The 17,852-nt window shown below is 47.7% G+C and overlaps 1 protein-coding gene across 4 annotated transcripts in view; it reads right to left on the bottom strand.

Annotated features, from left to right (window-relative positions):
* The window catches only part of col18a1b (collagen type XVIII alpha 1 chain b), a 164,203-nt gene that overhangs the window by 38,173 nt on the left and 108,178 nt on the right, over positions 1–17,852 (bottom strand). For all 4 annotated transcript variants that reach the window (XM_081380997.1, XM_081380994.1, XM_081380996.1 and 1 more), the window contains exons 7-8: positions 5,331–5,393; positions 4,919–5,011 (exon numbers count right to left, since the gene is read on the bottom strand). In XM_081380997.1, coding sequence (XP_081237123.1) covers positions 4,919–5,011; positions 5,331–5,393 — 156 coding nt within the window. The remainder of the gene's footprint in view (positions 1–4,918; positions 5,012–5,330; positions 5,394–17,852) is intronic.

Genomic DNA, 17,852 nt, shown 5'->3' with positions numbered 1-17,852 from the left:
GCTAAACGCCAGGCTAAGCGGCGCTCCTGAGACGGGCTGGTCAGAGATGGCGTTGAGTTCTGTTCAGGAGCCGGTTGCAGGGCCGCTCCTTCCCCCGGTGGAGGGCCGGGGGAGAATCCTTGGTTTTCCCATTCCCGCTGCTCGTCCCACGACGGGCAGCACCCTAAAATGGTTAAAGAAAGAACTCACTACCCCATCTCTGAGCACACGGAGTGTGCGGATGAGAGCACGCGCCGCCCACGGGCCACGCTCCTCTCGTCCCCCTCTGTCGCCAGACCCCTGCCAGAGCACGCCCCCGTGGGACGCTGGTCCTCCCCTGGCCTCCTCTGGCAGGACGCGGCTAATGACCGTGCCCCCGCACTGGGCCGCTATGCCACCCACGCCTGGGCCGGTCATTCCGCCTCGCTGCACCCCCGACGGAACGTCTGTGGTTCGTATGACCCCGCTGGTGCACTTTCTGGAAGCCTGGCTAGAGCTTCCCAGATTGTCCCGCTGGGTCGCGAGAACCATCAGGCTCGGCTACGCGATTCAGTTCGCGCGATCTCCTCCCCGCTACAGCGGAGTCCGCTTCACTATGGTCGGTGGCAATGCCCCTGTCATGAGAGCGGAGGTCGCCACCCTACTGGCGAAGGGTGCGATCGAGATTGTCCCTCCAGCCGAAATGAGGTCCGGCTTCTACAGCCCTTACTTCATTGTTCCGAAGAAATCGGGTGGGTTACGACCGATCCTGGACCTGCGCGTCCTGAACCGCTCCCTCCACAGGCTGCCGTTCAAGATGCTCACGGCCAAACGCATTTTCGAGTGTGTGCGGCCACAGGATTGGTTTGCAGCGATCGACCTGAAGGACGCCTACTTCCATGTCTCCATTTTACCTCGACACAGACCGTTTCTACGGTTTGCTTTCGAGGGGCGGGCATACCAGTACGCGGTTCTCCCTTTCGGGCTAGCCCTGTCTCCTCGCGTCTTTACGAAGGTCGTCGAGGCAGCCCTTGTTCCCCTCCGGGAACACGGGGTTCGCATCCTGAACTATCTCGACGACTGGCTGATCCTAGCTCACTCTCGAGACCAGGTTTGCAAACACAGGGATCTTGTGCTCCGGCACCTAGCTCGTCTGGGCCTTCGGGTCAACTGGGAGAAGAGCAAACTCTGCCCAGTGCAGAGGATCTCTTTTCTCGGTATGGAAATCGACTCGGTCGCCATGTGCGCGCAGCTTACGAGCGAGCGCGCGCAGTCACTGCTGACTTGTCTTCGCCAGTTCGAGGGCAAGAGTGCGGTCCCACTGAAACTTTTTCAGAGGCTCCTGGGGCATATGGCATCCGCAGCCGCAGTAACGCCGCTCGGATTGCTTCATATGAGACCGCTTCAGCTTTGGCTTCGCGATCGAGTCCCGAGGTGGGCATGGCAACACGGCAAGCTCCGGGTCCCAGTGACTCCGGCCTGCCGTCAGACCTTCACCCCGTGGTCGAACCTCAGCTTTCTACGGGCCGGAGTGCCCTTAGAACGAGTTTCCCGGCATGTTGTTGTCACAACAGATGCCTCCACCACGGGCTGGGGCGCCATGTGCAATGGTCATGCTGCCGCGGGCTCCTGGACAGGACCCCAGCGCCTTTGGCATGTCAATTGCCTCGAGTTGCTGGCTGTACGTCTCGCCCTGCACCGTTTCCATGCGTTGCTCAGGGGTCAGCACGTACTAGTCCGATCAGACAATACCGCAACAGTAGCGTACATCAACCATCAAGGTGGTCTACGCTCCCGCCGTATGTCGCAACTCGCCCGCCACCTCCTTATATGGAGTCAGAAGCATCTGAGGTCGCTTCGAGCCATTTATATCCCGGGACACCTGAACCAGGCGGCCGACGAGCTGTCTCGAGTTCAGCCTCTCGCTGGAGAATGGCGACTCCATCCCCGGACGGTTCAGCTGATTTGGGATCAGTTCGGCGACGCACAGGTAGACCTGTTTGCCTCCCACGACTCGTCCCATTGCGACCTGTTTTATTCCCTGACCGAGGGCACGCTCGGCACGGATGCACTGGCGCACAGCTGGCCGAGGGGCCTACGCAAGTATGCGTTTCCCCCAGTGAGCCTTCTTGCGCGGACCCTGCGCAAGATCAGGGAGGACAAGGAGCAGGTTATATTGGTTGCCCCATACTGGCCCAGCCACACCTGGTTCTCAGAACTCATACTCCTTGCGACAGCACCTCCCTGGCCAATTCCTCTGAGGAAGGACCTCCTTTCTCAGGGACGGGGCACCCTTTGGCACCCTCATCCCGGTCTTTGGAACCTCCACGTGTGGCTTCTGGACGGGACGAGGCAGGTTTGAGTACCCTACCACCAGCGGTGGTGGCTACCATCACTTCCGCTAGAGCATCGTCCACGAGACATGCCTATGCGTTGAAGTGGAACCTCTTCGTCAACTGGTGTTCTTCCAAACAGCAAGAACCCACGAAATGCCCGATCAGTGTCGTGCTTTCCTTCCTGCAAGAAGGGTTGGAGCGAAGGCTGTCTCCCTCCACCCTGAAAGTGTATGTTGCCGCCATTGCCGCACATCACGATGCAGTTGAAGGTAAGTCTCTGGGGAAGCATGACCTGATCATCAGGTTCCTGAGGGGAGCGAGGAGACTAAATCCTCCTCGCCCTCCCCTCGTACCCTCTTGGGACCTCTCAGTGGTTCTGACTGCCCTGCAGAGTGCTCCATTTGAGCCTTTGCAATCAGTGGAGCTTAAGTTCCTGTCAATGAAGACAGCGCTCCTGGTTGCATTGGCCTCCATCAAGAGGGTAGGGGACCTGCAGGCATTTTCGGTTGACGAAGCGTGCCTGGAATTCGGGCCGGCTAACTCTCACGTGATCCTGAGACCCCGGCTTGGATATGTGCCCAAGGTTCCTACCACACCCTTTCGAGATCAGGTAGTGAACCTGCAAGCGCTGCCCTTGGAGGAGGCAGACCCAGCCTTGGCACTGCTCTGTCCAGTACGCGCCCTTCGTGCTTACGTAGACAGAACGCAGTGTTTCAGGACCTCAGACCAGCTCTTTGTCTGTCATGGTGGGAAGCTGAAGGGAAAGGCTCTCTCCAAACAAAGGTTGTCTCACTGGATAGTGGACGCCATTGCTTTGGCTTACCAGCAGCAAGGTCGACCGTGCCCCCTTGGTGTGACGGCCCACTCCACTCGGAGTGTGGCATCCTCTTGGGCTCTAGCGCATGGCGCCTCGCTAACAGACATCTGCAGAGCTGCAGGCTGGGCGACACCTAACACATTTGCGAGATTTTACAATCTCCGAGTAGAGCCAGTTTCTTCTCATGTACTCGCTTCAACTAGCCGGTACTAGATTCTGCTCAGGTGTCTTCGCTTGCTCGCCATTCCTCTCCACGGACGGGATACGTGCGATATTTCCTCAGGTGAGCCTCATAAGCCCTGAGTCTCCTCCAGCACTGATGACGTCAACGCCAGAGTTATGCCACGGGCAGCTTTCGCGCTTGGCTAGGTGCCACCATGTGCATGGTTCCCTTCGGGCGACCCCCACATGTGTATTTCCACTGTAAGCCTCTTTGAGCATGTGTCTTTCCCTTGGCAAGCCACCTTGCCACCCCTGGGGTTGAAATATTCCACCTGCGGCTGGACACCCCAGTGTTACTCCGTATGCAGCCCTTCGGGGTCATATGTGTATTCCAAGTCCCCCCCTTCGGGTTGGGCATGATTGCATATTTCCACTGGATATGCTTCCCAGTGTACCTTGGTATTCCTGTGTTAAGTAGGACTCCTTCGTCCGTGCTAGTTTCACGACAGGGAGCTCAGACTTACGCAGGGCACTGGTAGACAGTCGAGAGGTGGCGTGATTATACGGGAACCCCATTCGTCGTCATCCGACGTAACACGGAGTGACAACGAAAGGGAACGTCTCGGTTACGTATGTAACCCTCGTTCCCTGAGTAGGGAACGGAGACGTTACGTCTCCCTGCCACTTCCGCTGTACCGCTGGAACGCCTGAGTTCAGTCTCGGCTCCTCAGCGAAGACATATCTGCATGTTGCCAGCGACTTCCTTATATACCCCCAGGGTGGGGCGGAGTTACGCTATGCAAATTCCGCAGACCCATGGCATTTCTTTGCCATTGGCTCGTGTTTTAATACTCGAAGATGATAGGATTTCTAAGCGAAACCCCATTCGTCGTCATCCGACGTAACGTCTCCGTTCCCTACTCAGGGAACGAGGGTTACATACGTAACCGAGACGTTTCTCTGCTATGAATTCAATCAGTAGGTTAAGTGAAAGACAAATGAGAGCACTAGGTGATCAATCTTTGACAGTCTCCCAAAATAAATGGTTGCTCAGTTTTCCCTATTTTTGAAGACATGAGGTGCATTACAATATGCTTACTTACAGTATGCACTATTCTATGCCATTTTGTAGTATAAATAGTGTAAGTACTGTGTGGAATGTTGAACACTTCATGGGTTCAAATGTTTCAGCTTTAATTACGTAGTGGATGGTGAGCTAGTAAGCTCTGATGTTGAATGACAAAATAACCCTATAAAATTCATACACTACAAGGTTGAGTACATAAGTACACAGTGCATAAGTACATAGTTGGGACACAACTCAGCTCTTTGTTCAGAAGACAGCTTTTTCATTAATTGTGCAAATGTGTGAACTGTTGGTTTTTAATAAAAGACTCGGAGCACTTATATCTTAGTAAAAACGCACAGAACAAAAAGTGCGTCACATTTTACTGCGTACAGTAAAGTGCAGCTTGATAAATTAAACAGCTTGATAACAAACAGTTTTAACTGAAATACACACACGTTTAATATAATTATTCTGGTAAGAGTGTATTTTTCCAACAAAGCATTCAATGGATCATTCGGTTGTATGCACATTTTAAGTCCAAGCACACAGACCTACAATAGCAGTATTCATACTCACAGTCCTGTCTGAAATTGAGCGTGCAGGAGGTCCAGGAGGTCCAGGCGGCCCAGGTGGACCTCTAGGGCCTTGATATCCTTCCCCTTTCTGTCCCTACAGATACAAAAAAGAATAAATGTTTTTTATTGGTCCATACACAAAGACTGCAGTGAAAAAAATAATATTTTTATTTGTTCAATAGTGTTTTACCAAAATTCTGGTCAACAATGTTTTTATTTTATTTTATTTTTTTTTACCTCCAAGATGATTGACTAATTATGCCTCAATGGCTGAATGTGATAGATATATTATAAATTTCATTACTTTTTGCTAAACTGTCCACCACAGACCCACATAGTTTGCACACTCAATTAATTAATAAACTTAATAAAAATGTATAATAATAAAAAAAATTCTGATTTTTGCAAACCACCTTTTGCCCTTTAGGTCCTATAGCACCAGGTAGTCCTTGAAAACCTTGACGTCCTTCAGAGCCCTGAATAGTAAGACCAAAGGAGAATGATGAATTAATAAACACAGTCTTAGTATATATTCAAACACAGCCCAGAAATGTTTGTCCAGAAAACTCACAAGTTTGCCGTTCTCTCCTGGTTTACCCTATAAAACATCAATTATGTTTAAACTGTGTTCTTAAACTATCAATTGTATTGTGTTTTTAACAGACACTGACAGTCAACTATTATTCATTTTAAAAGTAATTCGATGTCAAAGGAAGTTTATGTTACTCACTGGCTCCCCCTTTGAGCCCTTAGGACCCACAGGGCCCTCTGGACTTGATGGGCCCATTGGACCCTGCACCCTTTTATGTCCAGACCCAACACTACTCTATACAGAGAGATGGGCATCAGTGTTGTGTTCATCAGCCTAGCTGGAATCTGACAGTAATAGTAGTAGTAATATAGCTTTTTAATGCTATGTCAGCATCTGAGGCCATCTTCATGGCAAAAACGTCTCAGGTTACGACTGTAACCTATGTTCCCTGAGAACAGGGAACGAGACACTACGTCAGAATGACGCTATGGGGAACGCCTCAGGCGTGACAGGTGTCTGAAATAAATATCAACTCACGTCAATTATGTTGACCGGCGACAGCCCGTGAATCATCAGCTTGATTGATTAACGCGCAACCTGGATGTATAAAGGGAAGCCTTGCATACATGACAACATCCTATCGTCTGAAGGGACTGTTGCAGGCAGGCCCCGAGGCATGGCAGGAAGACGTAGTGTCTCGTTCCCTGTTCTCAGGGAACATAGGTTACAGTCGTAACCTGAGACGTTCCCTTTCGAAAGGGAACTCTACACTACGTCAGAATGACGCTATGGGGAACGATATACCAACGCCACCATGCTGAGGGGAGTGCATGCCCAAAGGCAGTGACAACTGTCTGAACCAGTAATTCAGAAAACACTGGAACCACTCACCCTTAGGTCACATCGGGCTGTCAGTGACAGCACTCCCTACCGGTCATCACCCAAGCTAATGAACCAAGAAACCGCCAGAACATAGTTAATGGGGGGTATATCTGGGCCAGCTCAAAGGCTTAGGACCACAGCTTCCAAAAGAAGGGGTCCCTTCTAGGGAGTGTGGCTAGGGGGCCCAAGGGACTCCCAGCCAGTCACTATTCAGGGGAGCGTGCCACCTGAAATACCACCAGGCAGGCCTGACCTGGTGTCACTACATAAGACACTAGAGTCTGGCCACTTCCTGTCTGTCTGAAGACAGAGCCTCTGGACACTTGCCTAAAGAAGGCATCCAACCCGAGGGACTGCAAAACAGGCAGTGAACCACTCAGCCCGGATCTCAGAGACGGGACATCCTGGAGAGTATGACTCAGCATAGTGCTTTACAACCCTTGCCAGCGAGGGGAGTCTCTCTACTCGATCCATGGATCTACCCAGTGTTTGTGTTTCAAAACACTGAGGAGGCCTGTGAGGGCCTAAAGGGAGCTACCTCCAGGAAGGCCTGGTAGGACCTCTAACCTGGCGACCACAACATGGGGGAGCTTGTATTCAACCACAATATGTGGGAGCTTACCTTCAGGAAGGCCGGTGAGGCCTCTGACCTGGCAACCACAACATGTGGGAGCTCATATCAGGAAGGCCGGTGAGGCCTCTAACCTGGTGACCACAGCATGTGGGAGCTCCTATCAGGAAGGCCGGTGAGGCCTCTAACCTGGCGACCACATCATGTGGGAGCTCATATCAGGAAGGCCGGTGAGGCCTCTAACCTGGCGACCACAGGATGTGGGAGCTCACTTTCAGAAAGGGAAAAAGCGTACAGCGCACAACCCTTACCATAAAAAATGGAAATAGAAAGTACATGAAAGAAAGTGCATGTACTTAGCCATTCTGAACCCAAGAAGGCCTGATGAGGCCTCTAACCTGGCGACCACAGCATGTGGGAGCTCATACTCGGGAAGGCCGGTGAGGCCTGTAACACGGTGACCACAGTGTGTGGGAGCTCATCAGAATGTGGAAGTTAGCTAGAGAAAAACATCTGTCGTAATAAAGTGACGACAGGAAGTAAGACCAGGGTCTGAGCCACATAGGAAGGGACAGAAGCGATACGCACATGACCCTTACCATAGAAAATGGATTTAGAAAATACACAAGACATAAGTCGTGTGACTTACCATAAGCATGGTTTAAAAAAGGTACGGAACGTATGTACCAAAAAGGAATGAAGTAAAGGTTTGCTCGTACTTCATCACACAGTATGTGTGAGCCCACATTCGGGAAGGCCGGATGAGGCCTGTAACCTGACATGTAAAAGCTCAAACCCAGGAAGGCCTGGTGAGGCCTGTAACCAGGGAACCACCGTACGTGGGAACCTATAATCAGGAAAGCCAGAAGAAGCCTGCAACCTGATAGACACAATACGTGGGAGTTCTCATTCAGTAAGGCCTGGTGAGGCCTGCCACCTGACATGAAAGAACTCATAACCAGGAAGGCCGCAGAGGCCTAAAGCCTGGTGACCACTAATTGTGGAAGGTTAAAACTCAGGAAGGCCGGTGAGGCCTGTGACCTAACGACCACCGCACGTGGGAGCTCAAATTCAAGAAGGCCTGGTGAGGCCTATAACTTGATAATCACAGTAAGTGGAAGCTCACAGCATGTAGGAGCTCACATTCAGGAAGGCCGGCGAGGCCTGTAACCGGACATGTGAAGGCTCCTAACCAAGAAGGCCTGGTGAGGCCTATAACCTGGCGATTACAGTATGTGGGAGCTCATATACAACCACAGTATGTGGGAGCTCATACTCAGGAAGGCCTGGTGAGGCCTCTGACCTGATAACCACAGAATGTGGGAGCTCATAACCAGGAAGGCCAGATGAGGCCTGTAACCTGATGACCACAGTATGTAGGAGCTCACATTCAGGAAGGCCGGTGAGGCCTGTAACCTGACATGTGGAGGCTCGTAACCAGGAAGGCCTGGTGAGGCCTATAACCTGGCAACTACAGTATGTGGGAGCTCATATTCAACCACAGTATGTGGGAGCTCATACTCAGGAAGGCCTAGTGAGGCCTGTGACCTGACAACCACAGCATGTGGGAGCTCATATTCAACCAAAATATGTGGAAGCTCTCATTCAGGAAGGCCTGGTGAGGCCTCTGACCTGATAACCATAGAATGTGGAGGCTCATATTCAAGAAGGCCTGGTGAGGCCTAAAACTTGATAACCACAGAATGTGGGAGCTCATATTCAACCACAGTATGTGAGAGCTATACTCAGGAAGGCCTAGTGAGGCCTATGACCTGATAACCACAGTATGTGGGAGCTCATATTCAAGAAGGCCTGGTGAGGCCTATAACTTGATACCCACAGTAAGTGGGAGCTCATATTCAACCAAAATATGTGGAAGCTCTCATTCAGGAAGGCCTGGTGAGGCCTCTGACCTGATAACCACAGAATGTGGGGGCTCATATTCAAGAAGGCCTGGTGAGGCCTAAAACTTCATAACCACAGAATGTGGGAGCTCATATTCAACCACAGTATGTGAGAGCTATACTCAGGAAGGCCTAGTGAGGCCTATGACCTGATAACCACAGTATGTGGGAGCTCATATTCAAGAAGGCCTGGTGAGGCCTAAAACTTGATAACCACAGAATTTGGGAGCTCATATTCAACCACAGTATGTGGGAGCTCATAATCAAGAAGGCCTGGTAAGGCCTATAACTTGATAACCACAGTAAGTGGAAGCTCACAGTATGTAGGAGCTCACATTCAGGAAGGCCGGAGAGGCCCGAAACCTGACATGTGAAAACTCCTAACCAAGAAGGCCTGGTGAGGCCTATAACCTGGCGACTACAGTATGTGGGAGCTCATGTACAACCACAGTATGAGGGAGCTCACATTCAGGAAGGCCGGCGAGGCCCGAAACCTGACATGTGAAAACTCCTAACCAAGAAGGCCTGGTGAGGCCTATAACCTGGCGACTACAGTATGTGGGAGCTCATAACCAGGAAGGCCGGATGAGGCCTGTAACCTGATGACCACAGTATGTGGGAGCTCACATTCAGGAAGGCCGGGTGAGGCCTGCAACCTGACATGTAGAAGCCCATCACCAGGAAGGCCGGTGAGGCCTGTAACCTGGCGCCACAGTATGTGGGAGCTCATAACCAGGAAGGCCTGGCGAGGCCTGTAACGTGGCGACCACCGTGTATGGGAGCTCATATTCAGGAAGGCCTTGTAAGGCCTGTAACCTGATATCCCAGTATGTGGGAGCTCATAACCAGGAAGGCCGGATGAGGCCTGTAACCTGGCGACCACAGTATGTGGGAGCTCATAACCAGGAAGGCCTGATGAGGCCTGTAACCTGATTACCACAGTATGTGGGAGCTCACATTCAGGAAGGCCGGTGAGGCCTGTAACCTGACATGTGGAAGCTCATAACCAGGAAGGCCTGGTGAGGCCTATAACCTGGCAACTACAGTATGTGGGAGCTCATTTTCAAGAAGGCCTGGTGAGGCCTCTGACCTGATAACCACAGAATGTGGGAGCTCATATTCAGGAAGGCCTGGTGAGGCCTCTGACCTGATAACCACAGTATGTGGGAGCTCATATTCAACCACAGTATGTGGGAGCTCATACTCAGGAAGGCCTGGTGAGGCCTATGACCTGATAACCACAGTATGTGGGAGCTCATATTCAAGAAGGCTTGGTGAAGCCTATAACTTGATAACCACAGAATGTGGGAGCTCATATCACAGTATGTGGGAGCTCATATTCAAGAAGGCCTGGTGAGGCCTATAACTTGATAACCACAGAATGTGGGAGCTCATATTCAACCACAGTATGTGGGAGCTCATTTTCAGGAAGGCCTAGTGAGGCCTATGACCTGATAACCACATTATATGGGAGCTAAATTCAAGAAGGCCTGGTGAGGCCTATAACTTGATAACCACAGAATGTGGGAGCTCATATTCAACCACAGTATGTGGGAGCTCATTTTCAGGAAGGCCTAGTGAGGCCTATGACCTGATAACCACATTATATGGGAGCTATATTCAAGAAGGCCTGGAGCGGCCTATAACTTGATAACCACAGTATGTGGGAGCTCATATTCAGGAAGGCCTAGTGAGGCCTATGACCTGATAACCATAATATGTGGGAGCTCATTTAACCATAGTATGTGGAAGCTCATATTCAGGAAGGCCTAGTGAGGCCTATAACCTGATAACCACATTACTCCTTGACAGTCAATTCCTGGGAGCTCACCTCAGGGAGGCCCAAGCACTGTCCGGTTGCAAAATGGGGACTGTCTGGTCAAGGAGGCCTGTTAAGACCTACTACCTGACCATCGAAAAAATCTTTAGATTTACTCCCATAACATTTTGCCCCAGACTCTAAAACAGGAGATGTGGTCTGAAAAGAAACAGAAATATGTTAATTTCACATTTTACAAAAAGACCAGAATTACACCTGCTCTTTTTGTTCACTGCTCATTTTTCAATTAAAATGCAGCCAAAAACACTGGATAACGCGATCTGGATGATAGGCTGAATTACTAAATATCTAACTTCTTAAAAGTCAGATAATATTCCATCATTTTAATTCATAGAATTAAATGCAGCCATACTCACCAGAGAATACTGTTTTAACATTTATACGTTCTCGTAATCTACACACTGCCTCGGCAAGCGCGAGAAAAGAGCCGTTAAAAAATATTTGGCTTTCATCCCTCGAGAAGAAAGTCAACAGGTGCGAGGTTGAAACATCCGACAGCGCACGGATTTTTTCTTTCTCACGCGCGCCGAGATATTTCTTAATGAACACTGCCAGCACCCTTAGGAACTGACTGTGAACGCCTCGTACCCAAACAGTATTGTTTCACAGATCGCACGCACCACAGCTCAGATGCTGAACCCTCCTCCCTCGAGAAAAGGATCCGCGAAAGCGGAGCATTTTTAAATAAAAAACGCTCACAGTTTGCACAAGAGGCTCTCTCGAGAGCCTCCCGCGCGCTTCAGCGATATTCTCAATACAGACAAACAGTCCCTGAAGACGAAAAGATGTTGTCATGTATGCAAGGCTTCCCTTTATACATCCAGGTTGCGCGTTAATCAATCAAGCTGATGATTCACGGGCTGTCGCCGGTCAACATAATTGACGTGAGTTGATATTTATTTCAGACACCTGTCACGCCTGAGGCGTTCCCCATAGCGTCATTCTGACGTAGTGTAGAGTTCCCTTTCGAAAGGGAACTGAGTTTCAAAAATACAAGAGCTGCATAAATCGTATAAAAATAAAAACCAAACAAAACAGCAGGAAATATTATACAAGATGTTTTACATTAACATATGATACAAATTTAAAAACCTTTTCTGGTAAAATCTCCCTAAACAAGTCCTTAAGTGAGCTTACTTCATAAAAATGTTGTCTACTTGCAATAAAAGTGAGACAGTCCAATAAAATGTGTTTAATGGAAAGGGGGGTCTCGTGAAATTGGGTCTGGCTGTTCGACTGTGAGGGCTCTCACAGCATCCAATGGGAACTTTGACAGAATGCTCATAGCACTGGATGGGTAAGCCCTGCCTGCAGTCAAACAGAGACACTCACTGCATTCAGTTAGAAGAGCTCGACCAGCACTTCAGTAAACGGTGAGAATACCAGCCCAAAGCGCAACGTACGCAACTTGTGACGTTGGAAGTAGCATTGTGCTTCATGGCGTATATAGCATAAATATCAGTAGTACATCACGTTACTTACACAAGTTGTGCTTTAGACTTATGTGCAATCTGAATGTTCGTTTGACCAGAAGCTAGTTATTTGACTATATAAAGTTTTAAATATGGATATTTTTCTTACACAAATACATCGCTTTGCTTCAGAAGGCCTTTATTAACCCCCCTAAGCTGTGTGGAGTTTGTTTATGATGGATAGAAGCTGGATGTGTTGACTGCTAAGTTTGCTCAGATTAAGTCTGTGCTTATGAATTTGCAGCCAGGGCGAGAAACTAGTATCTTAAGTTGAAGCCCACACTATGGAGTCGCTCATTTTGGAGGAGGAAGTCCTGTCAATTGCGACTTCTCACAGCCAGTTCTATGATGATGAAGAAGTGGATGTTGTCTGATCTTCAGTCCTGTTTCTCCCATGATTCCTCCCAGGTCACGGATCTGCAGAAGGTCCACAGTCAGAGCAAGAGGTGGTGAAGCAAGCTCTTCAGGCTGCATTGGCTTGCCTAGGTCTTGACACAGCCCCTACAGTGGCGACCTTTTCTAGTGCTTTTTTCAGAGGTTTGGTGAAACCCTTTTCTTTTACCATTCCACCATCGAAAGAGTTGCAAAGATGCTGAGCTAACCCTAGATTTCTTACGCACCCCATTAGTGCAATTAGAGCAGTGGCTGCTGCGCAGGATGCAGACACTTATGGCTTGGCTCAGATATATAACACAGACATAATAGTTTGCATTGGCAATTCTCTCTCCCTTTTCATGTTGGCCCTGTCTCAGTCTTTTGAGTCAGCAAGCAGTGATCCTTTAACCCACAACTTAAGTGATGCCTCGCTTCAGGCACTGGCATTCATGACAAGAGAGCTGGGCAAGCTTGTGTCAAAGTTAACGCAAACATGCCACCAAGTCTGGCTTGCACAATCACTTCTGTCTGAGGCCTCTAGGAGAACACTAAGGGACCTTCTAGTAGTTCCAGGGCAGCTCTTTGGGCCAGCTGCGCAGCAGACACTGGAGCGCAGGGTCCAGGTGAATCAGACCAGGCAGCAGTTTGCTGACCTGAGGAGAGTCCCACCATCTCACTTACATTACTCCCAGCCCTCTATGGGACATGAACAACCACGCTCTCAGTTTTCAACACGCCCAGGTAGGCCAGACTTCCATTCAGGTGCATCCTCGGGCTCATGGGTATATTGGCGGCAGCTGCTACTGTGATACCATTGGGCCTCCTTTTTGCTGCGTCCCTTTCGGAGATGGGTGAACAGTCTCCACCTGAATCCCAGTTGGCACAAGAACTGGTTGATCAAGGTTATAGAGCGAGGCCTTCTCGCCTTGAAGTCATGGAGGAAGAGGTCATATCTGACCAAGGGGGTTGTTCTGGGTGTGATTCCCTCTCGAATGGAGATAGTCCAAATCGACGTGTCTCAAACCGGCTTGGGAGGAGTCTGGCAACACAGAGCAGTCAGAGGACAATGGGATTCCCCCCAAAAAAGGGCGAGAGTATAATTACCCTAGAATTTCGAGCAGTACTGCTGGCTCTAAAGCACTTTGCACCATTTTAGAAGGGCAGGCATATTCTCTTCAGGTCAGACGACACATCAGTGGTTTATCACATCAACCATCAAGGGGGTATGAGGTCCAGCCAATCCCTTTAGGTATCACAGGAACTGCTGACATGCACATCCAAGGGGTGTCATACATGGTTGCAGATTTATTTTCGCGCTACAGACCTCCATATAGGGTGTGAAGGCTCAAACCAGAGGTGGTAGAGATGATATGGCAGCAGTTTGGCAGGGAGGAGGTGGCCCTCTTCGCATCTGCAACATTGACCCACTGCCGTCTCTGGTTCTCACTAGCAGAAGAATCCCGTCTGCTGTGGCAGGATGCTCTAGCTAGCCCTAGTCTGGCCAGATCGGTTACTCTATGCCTTTTCCCCAATACCGCTGATCTTGACAACTGTTCAAAGGGTCCTTCAGGGACAACACAGGCTGCTGCTAGTAGCGCCGAACTGACCATGGAGACCATGGTTTCTAGAGCTGTACAAGCTACTAGAGGGGTATCCCTGGAGCCTTCCCAGGAGAACGGATCTCCTCCACCAGTTGGAGGGTCATATTTGGTACACAAATCCAGACCGCATGCAGCTCTGTGTTTGGCCTCTGAAGGGCCGGAACCACTTTTTAAAGTCTGTGATCAAGAGGTGTAGAACACTATATTAAACTCTAGAGCACCTTCCACCAGGAGTGCTTATGCCTATCAATGGAAGCTCTTCTCTGATTGGTGCAGGGAGCAAGTAGTGCCCCCTAGAGCACTGATCCCCTGGTTTTACATTTTCTGCAGTCACTAAATAATAGGGAGGCTTCTACTTTAAGGACCCTATTTTAACGATCTGAAACGCAAGTATCAAACGCGAAACGCAAGTAACTTTGTGGGCAGATCTCGGGCACTGTTGCTATTATACAGGCGGGATAAATGACTCTTGCGCCCAATGCAAATCTAAAAGGGGTTGGTCTGAAGTAGCTACATTACTCATAGGTGTGGTTTGGGCGTAACGTGAAATAAACCAATCAGAGCATCATCTCACATTCCCTTTAAGAGCATGCGCATTTGTTCCATGGCAGATTGCTATTATAGAGGCGGATTTGCCAGGCGCACACCAGGAGCGGTTCACAGCTGAGGAGACCGACGTTCTGGTCAGGGCCGTAAAAGACAGAAAAGTGACATTGTATGGGAATGGGAGAAACCCACCCAAATTAGCTTCGGTTAAACAGGCGTATAATCATTTTGGTAAATGTGTAAGCTAGGTTTATGCCTATTTTTTCACATCTTCATGAACACCACAATGATTTCCCTCATGTGGAATATTTTCCCTTGTAATTATGTATGGTTTGCAAAAATGGCAACTACTGCGTCTGTGTGTAGATGAGAGAAGCAAAGTGTATGCGCGTTGTGCACACGCATTATGGCCAAGCATGCGCCCTTAAAATAGCATCTGAATAACGCGCCACTGGCTTTAGACTAGGTTTTTCCTGGTCTGTGGTGGAATTGTTTTCTGGAGCTGCAAAATAGCACCAGGGAATTTTTGCGCCGGAACACACCTCCTCTTTTCGCTGAACCGCCCCTGGGAGCGCAAGTTCATTCCCTAATTTACCAACGTGCGTCTGTCGAGGGAAAAGTCCGCTGTGTGTCGGGTGCAAAATGATACATGCGTTGGTGTACAAAGTCAATTGCGCTGGGAGCAAGATAGGGCCCTACGAGTCTATGTGGCTGCCATTTCAGTACATCATGTACAAATAGATGGTCAGCCATTGGGGTCTCATGCTTACGTTACTCAGTTTCTTTGAGCTGCTCAACGACTGCACCCCACTCAGTCCACTCGGGTGCCCTCATGGGATCTGAGCCTAGTCTTAAAATCTCTTACATTGCCTCCGTTCGAACCTCTGGAGCAGAGTGACCTGAAGTAGATCTCACTGAAGACAGCGTTTCTCTTGGCCATTATTTTGACTAAGTGTGTAAGTAAACTCCACGTGTTATCAGTTAACACATCATGTATAAGCTGGAATGTGGATGGCTCGGTAGTGAAGTTATGGCTTCTCCCCTAGAGGCTGTCTGCCCTTTTTAGAAACCAGGCTATTGAGCTGGCAGAGTTTAATCTAATGTTGAATACACAGGAGGGAAACGGAAGCAGACTTTTAATGTGGCTGCTTTTAATACTATTGAAACAGCTGTCCGGTCAGGACAGTTAACCTCCTCTTAAGGGTAAGTGGAACCTCCTTGTAGTCGGGGAGCCAAAGTCTCAAAAATGGGTTGAACCTGACATGGTCTGCCATACTTTTTATTTGTGTTTTTTTCTGTTAACTTTGACCCTAAGAGCCAATAATTGGAGGGTCTGCTCTGCCGGAAATATCACGAAAAAAAATTGTGGCCATTTTAGTGTACGCACCCTTTATTTTTTACCAGAAAAATGTGAAAAATGTTTTTTTTTTCTCAGTGGGTTTGGTAGGCTGTCAATAAATGCATTCCAGATACACAGAACACATGTGCTGACAACATGCACTGAAAAAATAACTCTTAAAACACATTTCTACATGATTTTGCATCAATTTAATGCAAAAAATTAGGCGTTTTCTCTCTATTTTCCAATATTTTCATCTTTACTTCATTGGCAATCAACTATTCTCCCAAGTTATGACATCAGTCAATATGTCATTCTTTTCACCAAACAGTATACTCATTCCACAGAAAAAATCATAAAAATCCAACCAAAATCAATGGATCTGTGATGATTTCACTAATAGTTGATCAGCAGGCTCAGAACCTCAATAGAATTGTAGGCTGCTCTCAAAATTCCGAAAGACATATAGGCCTAGTCCATGAGCCAGGGGGTTGATCGGTATCATCGGGGGGAAAAATGCTATCATTGTTTTTTGGCAAGGTATACACCCCTAGTATTAGAAAAATCACGATAGCAGTGCAGGGGTGGTAGCAAAATCACTTTTTTTCAGCTCATGAAGTTACTAACCCCCTAAGATAAATTCCGTTTTTGAAATCTGGTGTATATCTGGTTTAGGCTCATGCTAGGGATATGTCAATATTCTATAATATGGTGCTTGGTATCGCTGGAAAGGGGACCTTTTAGGCTTTCATTTAAGCCCAGTACTGAATCTGTCTGACAAACACAGAGGTCACATGACTTCTTTAAACCAGAAATAACTAATTTTTTCACAATTTCCACCTAAACATGCTTTCTTTTATCCCTGTGGCATGAAAGAACACCACGGACACAAAACTCAATAACTTCAATACTCAAGGCACTTTTAATAGATAGATGTACTTTTATAATGGATAGATGGACTTTTATGATGGAGAGATGGACTTTTATAATGGATAGATGCACTTTTATAATGGAATATGCACTTTTATAAAGGATAGATGCACTTTTATGATGGAGAGATGGACTTTTATAATGGATAGATGCACTTTTTTAATGTGTAGATGCACTTTTATGATGGATAGATGCACTTTTATAATAGATAGATGCACTTTTATAATGGATAGATGCACTTTTATGATGGATAGATGCACTTTTATAATGGATAGATGCACTTTTATAATGGAGAGATGGACTTTTATAATGGATAGATGCACTTTTATAATGGATAGATAATGCATATATAAAAGTGTGTCTATCCATTATAAAAGTCCATCTCTCCATCATAAAAGTATGGATATATGCACTTTTATAATGGATAGATGGACTTTTATAATGGATAGATGCACTTTTATAATGGATAGATGCACTTTTATAATGGATAGCTAATGGATAAAAGTCTATCTTCTCCATTATAAAAGTCCATCTATCCATTATAAAAGTGCATCTATCCATTATAAAAGTCTCTCTCCATTATAAAAGTGCATCTATCCATTATAAAAGTGCATCAATCCATCAAAAAAGTCCATCTATCCATTATAAAAGTGCATCTATCCATTATAAAAGTCTATCTTCTCCATTATAAAAGAGCATCTATCCATTATAAAAGTGCATCTATCTATTATAAAAGAGCATCTGTCCATCATAAAAGTACATCTCTTCATCATAAAAGTGCATCAATCCATCAAAAAAGTCCATCTATCCATTATACAAGTGCATCTATCCATTATAAAAGTCTATCTTCTCCATTATAAAAGTGCATCTATCCATTATAAAAGTGCATCTATCCATTATAAAAGTCTATCTCTCCATTATAAAAGTGCATCTATCCATTATA

Source organism: Scardinius erythrophthalmus (genome assembly GCF_964197995.2).
Source record: "Scardinius erythrophthalmus genome assembly, chromosome: 12".
Lineage (NCBI taxonomy): Eukaryota > Metazoa > Chordata > Actinopteri > Cypriniformes > Leuciscidae > Scardinius > Scardinius erythrophthalmus.
The sequence above is the reverse complement of the archived record's forward strand: the minus strand, read 5'-3'. Positions and strand labels throughout refer to the sequence as shown.